The sequence below is a fragment of the Ictalurus punctatus genome, chromosome 3, assembly GCF_001660625.3.
Source record: "Ictalurus punctatus breed USDA103 chromosome 3, Coco_2.0, whole genome shotgun sequence".
NCBI classification, from domain to species: Eukaryota; Metazoa; Chordata; class Actinopteri; order Siluriformes; family Ictaluridae; genus Ictalurus; species Ictalurus punctatus.
Genome location: NC_030418.2, coordinates 33,082,922 through 33,090,470, shown reverse-complemented (window position 1 = coordinate 33,090,470; position 7,549 = coordinate 33,082,922). Strand labels below are relative to the sequence as shown.

The 7,549-nt window shown below is 36.2% G+C and overlaps 1 protein-coding gene across 1 annotated transcript in view; it reads right to left on the bottom strand.

Moving 5' to 3' along the window:
* Positions 1–1,968: 1,968 nt before the first annotated feature.
* The window catches only part of LOC108263447 (zinc finger protein 271), a 23,609-nt gene continuing 18,028 nt past the window's right edge, over positions 1,969–7,549 (bottom strand). Inside the window, exons 5-6 of the mRNA XM_053679898.1 lie at positions 3,342–3,352; positions 1,969–3,057 (exon numbers count right to left, since the gene is read on the bottom strand). Of these exons, the coding sequence (XP_053535873.1) occupies positions 2,299–3,057; positions 3,342–3,352 (770 nt within the window). The 3' untranslated portion in view covers positions 1,969–2,298. The remainder of the gene's footprint in view (positions 3,058–3,341; positions 3,353–7,549) is intronic.

The following is a 7,549-nucleotide window of genomic DNA, read 5'->3' as shown; positions in this document are numbered from 1 at the left end:
TCATTAGGGATAAATTTATACATTTAAAATGTATATCCTGAATTTACATATTACTGTAAAGCTGCTTTGTGAGAATGTTCATTGTTAAAAGCACTATACAAAAAAAACTGAATTGAATAGGATTTATCTGGTAAGACACCAAGCTTACCGTGTTGATTATTGTCCTATAACAGCACACCCCAATGTGTTTTATTACTCTTCTACCACATCTTTGCATTCAATTATTACATTATTTCATTTATTTAATAACAATACATCAAACATTTTATTAGCTTCCATTCATGCTTAATGTTGTGTAACATTAGTACCTGTTAGTTAGTTCTTTGAGACAAGTTACTTACTGCTATCATTTATGTGATAACAGCATTAAACAGTTGTTCCATCACAAGTCTCTTTCTTTCTTTATCTCTTGAATTAGTTAATCTGATTCTGTAGTCTGAACTCAGAATACTGAGAAACTTAAAGCTACAACTTTACTTCTGACAGTTACAAAGTGCTGACACTAGAGACTCTTTCCATCTATACTGTAATTGTTCAATAAATGCCTCCTTACAGAAGCCTTCACTAGCTGGCTGATTTCATCCATAGTTTTCAGACACAGCAAAGTGGATGTGAGGAGAGGAAAATACAGAGATGGAAAACACTGCACACGGAGAATATGGATTATAAAAGAAAATTCTGCTTCATTAGGTCTGTGGTTACTTTGTTATCTAGATGAAAGTGGCTTGTATTACCAACACACTGCTTGTAAGCTTATTTGTGTCCATGAAAAGTTACAATTACTGTGAAATGTGAAGAAACAGCATGACTTTATACACACCCTAAATGCCCCAATCAGTTTGAAAGTGAGCTCAGATTTTTTTCTTTTAATTTTCTTCTTAAAATTTCATGTAGCCATCAGCTGCAAAAAGGGAAGCTTTTTTTTCTTTCTTTCTAAATAGCATCTCCCATGGTGTGGTCTGTATCCAGTTATCCATTCAGTGTAGTATCCTTAAAATCTTTCATATGTCACACCTCCTGGTTTTCAATATTCAACTTTGTATTAGCAGAAATATATGAGTATCATCATGCAAAAAACAAAACTAAACTAGAAAACAGCGTTATTTTAGCTGCAAATTCATTCATTTAAAACAAATAAGAATCCAACTTAATTTTCTCTGTCATATCTGTTTTTAGATGGTATTGTATATATATATATATATATATACATACACACACACATATATATATACACATATACATATATATATATATATATATACATATATATACACATATATATATATATATATATATATATATACATACATACATACATACATACATACATACATACATATATATATATATAATGTACAAAATGCTGTTTCTCTCATGTTTCCTCTAGCTGGCTGCTTCTGTTTGTTTCCTTCCTTACTCTCTCAAGTCAAAATTTTATTAGAATGTGAGCGGCCAGGTAGTCAGTACTGATAAAATTCAACCACCATAACCATACACTATAAACAGGATGTTAGCACAAACAGTTGATGCATTTTTTTCCCAACATAGGTCAACGATGCATACAAAAAAAAAAGATCATATTTACCATTAAGCAAGGAGAAAGCAACAGAAGTGTGACATTAATTTTGTATACATGCAGGTTATAAAATTTCTCGTGCAACCAAAATGCTTTCTGCTGACTTTACATTCAATTTTCTTTAATACAATAATGAATATATTTCCCTGTGTGTGCTGTGTGCATTTTAATGTATGCCAAGTTATGTTAACACTGAGGCAGAAATAGCAAACTTGCAGTTCTGAGCTCAATGAAATCACACTTAATGTAGCGTCTCACTAGAGACGCAATTACTTTCTGTCCTTTAAGATTCTCCGTGAAATATTGGAGAGTAAAATGATTGAAAAATAAGGTAAAACCAAGATCACTTTAAAAGGTAGACTTTATTTTACTCAGCTCAACTTCACACATTTCTGTATTTAGCAACAACAGTGGGGAAAAAAAAAACTGTTTATTTAGACCAAGGATCATCAGCTGGCTGACCGTGATCTAGATACACAAACAGAAAAGAATTTAAGTGGATCAAACCAAGCACTCAATATTATTGGCATTTAGGGGAATATTTAAAGTTCAACATCCGTCGGAATCAACTGTGGAAAATCTATGGCCGCCATAGAGAGAGGGAGTGACGCACATGGAAGTTGTTTTGAGATAGAAACATTTCCTGTGGTTTCGTTCAGCACTGCAGAGAGTATTGCTGGCCTCCTGTAGAGCCAATTTTGTGCACCACCCACCCTGACTCATTACATCATCAGGCAGCAAAGGTGCCTTCCCACAAAGGTCTTCCCACACTTGGAGCACAAAAACGACTTTTCTCCTGTGTGAACACGCTGGTGTCGTTTAAGATTACTCCTGTCACTAAAACTCTTCCCACATTGCGAGCAGTGATACGGCTTCTCTCCTGTGTGAATGCGAAGGTATTTTTGGAGATGATGGTGCTGTGTAAAACCACTCCCACAATGTGAACACTGATATGGTTTCTCTCCTGTGTGAATGCGCTGGTGTCGTTTAAGACTACTCCCTTCACTAAAACTCTTCTCACATTGGGAGCAGTGATACGGCTTCTTTCCTGTGTGAATGCGAAGGTGTTTTTGGAGATGATGGTGCTGTGTAAAACCACTCCCACAATGTGAACACTGATATGGCTTCTCTCCTGTGTGAATGCGCTGGTGTTCTTGCAGACTTCTTTGGTTAATAAAACTCTTTCCACACTGTGAGCAGAAAAACTGCTTGTGTCCTGTGTGAACATGCTGGTGTCCTTCAAGACTACATCTGTCACAAAAATTATTCCCACATTGTGAGCATGGATATGGCTTCTCTCCTGTGTGAATGCGAAGGTGTTGTCGGAGATGACTGTGTTGTGTAAAACCACTCCTGCATTGAGAGCAGTGATATGGCTTCTCTCCTGTGTGAACGCGAAGGTGCGTTTGCAGATTGCCTTTTTGAGCAAAACTCTTCCTGCATTGCGAACACTGATACGGTTTCTCTCCCGTATGAATGCGCTGATGTTGCTGGAGACAACCGGGACGCTTAAAATTCTTCCCACACTGTGAGCAGCAATACGTCTTTTCTGTGTGAATTTTCTGGTGTCTTTGGAGATCAATCTGGCGAGTACACCTTTTCCCACAACATGAACATTCATCTGGTTTCTCTCCTGTGCGAGTGCTCTGGTGTAGCTTGAGAACATTTTCCTGAGTAACACTCTTTCCACGCTGAGCTGTATTGAATTTTATCCTTTCCCTTCTCTTTGTGAATCCATTTCTCGGGGTTGTTAGCGCAAGAGTACGAGGTGACATTCTTCTCTGGAAGAGAAAAAAGAAAAAGAACAACTGAAATCGGATATTTCAAATAAATTGCCTGTTTCATTATATTCTATTGGAAATTAATACTTATTCTTTTTTTCGTGTTTGGGAAAGGATTGGGAAAACCAATACTGCAGCATCACAGACAATGAAAATAATATAGAAATAAAAAGCAGCAGCAGGAATCGGGAAACTTGAAACATGGGTTATAAAATAATGTTGTGTTGGTTTCCCCATTTTCCCAATTTAGATCATTGACTGTCTCCCTCATTTTTTGCCCTTTGAACATCTTCCCCTTATTATTATTATTATTATTATTATTATTAGATTCACCCAAGTACTTGCATCTCTGCTACATATCTGCTACCACATGCTATATTGCTCATGAATATAATCCAGAGACAAAAACAAACACAAAACCATAACTAAAAACTATAGCTGCAACAACTAATCGATAAAATCGATAATAATTGATTATGGAAATCGTTGTCAACGAATTTCATTATCGATTAGTTGGTCTGCACATGGTACATTTACTCGTTGTTACTTCTGTTCCGAAAACACGCTTCGGAAAGTTAACGCTAGTCGTGTCCCAAATGACGTACTATACACTTCCACTATGCACTACCGTCTAGTGCAGTGTTTCCGCGGACTTCAGTGGTGTAATTGCAGCAGGTCTGTAGGAAAGTTTTAAAAATGTTTAAATAATATTATATATTTTTTGTTAAATGTATCAAAATATATTTAAATGAGATGTTTTAAAATGAATCAATTTAGTTATTCACGTGCATTCACAAATATCACGTTAGCTGAGCTGACGAATGTTCATTGATCGATTATTTTAAATTTATTTACAAATGAAAAGATCATTTGCAAAAACCTGTGAGTGATAGACAAGTCCAAGTGTCACATTGATGGATAAAATAAAAGATAATTCAGAGAGTCAAATTAAATGTCACACCAACAATAAAACATAATTGAACCTGGTATTTGTACCAATGGTGTTTGAACCAATCCCTGGGGAATGACAGAACAGTAGAATTCAGTGCTGTTTGTGCATCCATAAAAAGTAATGCATAAATACTAACTTATATATATATATATATATATATATATATATATATATATATATATATATATATATATATATATATATATATATATATATATAGTGTGTGTGTGTGTGTGTGCGCGTGTATTTATGTATTACTTTGTATAGACACAAAAAAAAAGCAGGGAATTAAACTACAGTATAATGAAATGTAATGTGGGAGAGGAATTTCTAATACATACCAGTGTGCAATAAAACACAAGCACTCCAGATTTTCTTATTTGTAGCGATAAACTAATAAAAGGTGAAGTATTAAAAAGGTAACTGTTGTTATCATTAAGCTTGTAGACAAGAACTTTTATGTAGGTGAACCATCACAAATTGTAGTTGAATACCCCTGGTATAGACTACCACCGAGTACCACTGAGGAAATATTTACTTGATAATTATTGAATCTTTATTTCACATACTGAACATTTTCTTCATTTTTCAGTTTCATCCCCAAAATGAACACGCTTTAGAAAGTAGCATTCATCTCCCTACGAGTTTGAACTCTGTGTCTGAGTATCTCAAACTTCCTCTCGGCCATGTGTACAGCACCTCATCAAAGCATCACACCACAGGACAAACACTTTCACTCCTCTCTAGCAAATTGATACAACACTGACTTGTTGAATGCCTTCTCAAAATTCCATGTACACTGCAGAAAACTCTGAAGATCCACTTCAGGCAGTGCATCTTCATTCCGTGTTTATAGTAGTTTGGAGCCTTTGAGCAGCCAGAGTGAACTCTGTCAAAGAGGCTTTAGAGATGATTCTGCTGCTGTAGCCTTTAATCTGGCTCCTCTAGTTGGCCATTAGAGTCTCTGTGGGACATCTCTGCAAGATGTCTTACATCATTTTTTTTTTTTTTTTTAAGGAAAACAGAAACAGAATTCATTTTGGTGAAAACTTTTGGTGAAAAATTGGATATTTTTGTCGTGTGACAAATGGCCCATACTGAGACAGGTAATAACACACTGTGTTCTCTTAGCACTGAGATATGTGTGTTAGTCTGGGAAAACCTGTCAGACGCTGCTGTGACTGAATTCCAGAAAACAGCCAAGAATGATGAAAAATCAGGTAAATGCGTATAAAATCCTTGGGCATCTTTACTTTAAAGAAATGTATGTACATTTCAACAAAACAATGTGGAAATATTTTTTTATTTTTGAATCTTGCCTTCATATTCTATCTGCAAAGATCATAATTATAATGAGTCTTTACTGATCACATACACATTTCAGCACAGTGAAATTCTTTTCTTCGCATACCGCAGCATGTTAAGAAGTTGGGGTCAGAGGGCAGGGTCAGCTATGATACAGCGCCCCTGAAGCAGAGAGGGTTAAGGGCCTTGCTCAAGGGCCCAACAGTGGCAGCTTGACAACCTTCTGAACAGTATTGCCCCATATTGATCATGTTGTGGAAGGTGTCAGTTTAACAAGTGCTGTGTTAAGTCTGTCTAAAGGTGTCTAAAACCTTGCTATACAAGTGTGATTTCCTCACACAGTGAACGTCTTGATTGTTTTGTATTTCTTTTTTCATAACTATGTACCATAGCAAAATGAACATAAGTTTAATCAATTCAGATTGTAATCATATTAACCCTCAAACGCATACCGCGAGTCGTTAGCGACCCAGTACATAATCCAGTCCCCTCCCCCTCCTTAATTTTTTCACATTAGACCTCCACGTTCTTAGTATTCCTCAATCTATTTATTATAAACAATAATAAAAAAAATTTTAAAATAAAATTGTCAAATAATATCTTTTTTGTAATTAATTTATTGTAAAATGTTTATAGGGTCTCTACTGACCTGATGTATATAATAGTGTAAGTATATTTTTCTGTGCAACAAAATTGAATCTCTCACGGCTCAATAAGTGCAATTCACTTTTATTTCTCAAGGTGGGATGTTTGGTAAACAACGGTGATGTAATATATCAATCATAATGACCCCAGACATAAAAGAAATGTTACAAAACTTGACATGGCTCAGCAATTTACTTCAGAACAAGTGAGGGCGTCTGCTAAATGTCATAAATTTAATAAAATAATAGCATTGTAATGGATTGGCACACTGTCCAGGGTGTACCCCGCCTTGTGCCCGATGCTTCCTGATAGGCTCCGGGTTTCCCTGTGACCCTGAAAAGGATAAAGCGGTATAGAAGATGGATGGATAATAGCGTCGTTTGAAGGTGGAGCTGATGATGAAGCTGTCAGCAAATAAAATATGGAGTTTGATGATTATGAACATGATCGTAGTCTATTGAGAGTAACATATCAAATGATCCAGTTCCTGAATATGAGCCAGATGCTGAATTTACTGGGGGAACAGCAGAAGGTGCCTCATTTACCTATCATAACACAACCCCAATTCCGAAAAAGTTGGGTCATTATGGAAAATAGTAAAAACAAAGAGGAGTGATGTGTAAATGTACTTTGACATGTATTTAAACATAAGACATATAAAGACAAACGGTATTTCATGTTTTATCTAATAAAATGCATACGTTTTTTTAAGATAAAGGTTTAGTTTGAAATTGATGCATGCAGCATGTTCCAAAAAAGTTGGGACAGGGGCAATTTAGGACTAATAGCGATGTGACAAGTTGAAATAAGAAGGTGATGTGAAACAGGTGAGGCAATCGTCTAATCATAGTATATAAGGAGCCTACAAATAAGGACTAGTTCTTCAAGAGCAAGGATGGGTCGAGGCTCGTCAATCTGTCAACAGATGCGTCAACGAATAATCCAACACTCTGAGAACAGCATTCTCCAAAGACTAATCTGTAGGATTTTGGGCATTTCACCTTCTACAGTGCACAATATAATTAAAAGATTTAAGGAATCCGGTCAAATCTCGGTGCGTAAAGGGCAAGGCCATCTCCGATCTCTCAGACATCACTGTCTTAAAAACCGTCATGAGTCTGTAATGGAGATCCTGACATGGTTTCGGGAATACTTTGGTAAACCTTTGTCAGTCGACACCATTCACCGCTTTACTATGCAAAGCAGAAGCCACACATCAACACTGTCCAGAAGCGCTGCCGACTTCTCTGGGCTCGGTTTCATATGAGATGGACAGTAGCACACCGGAAT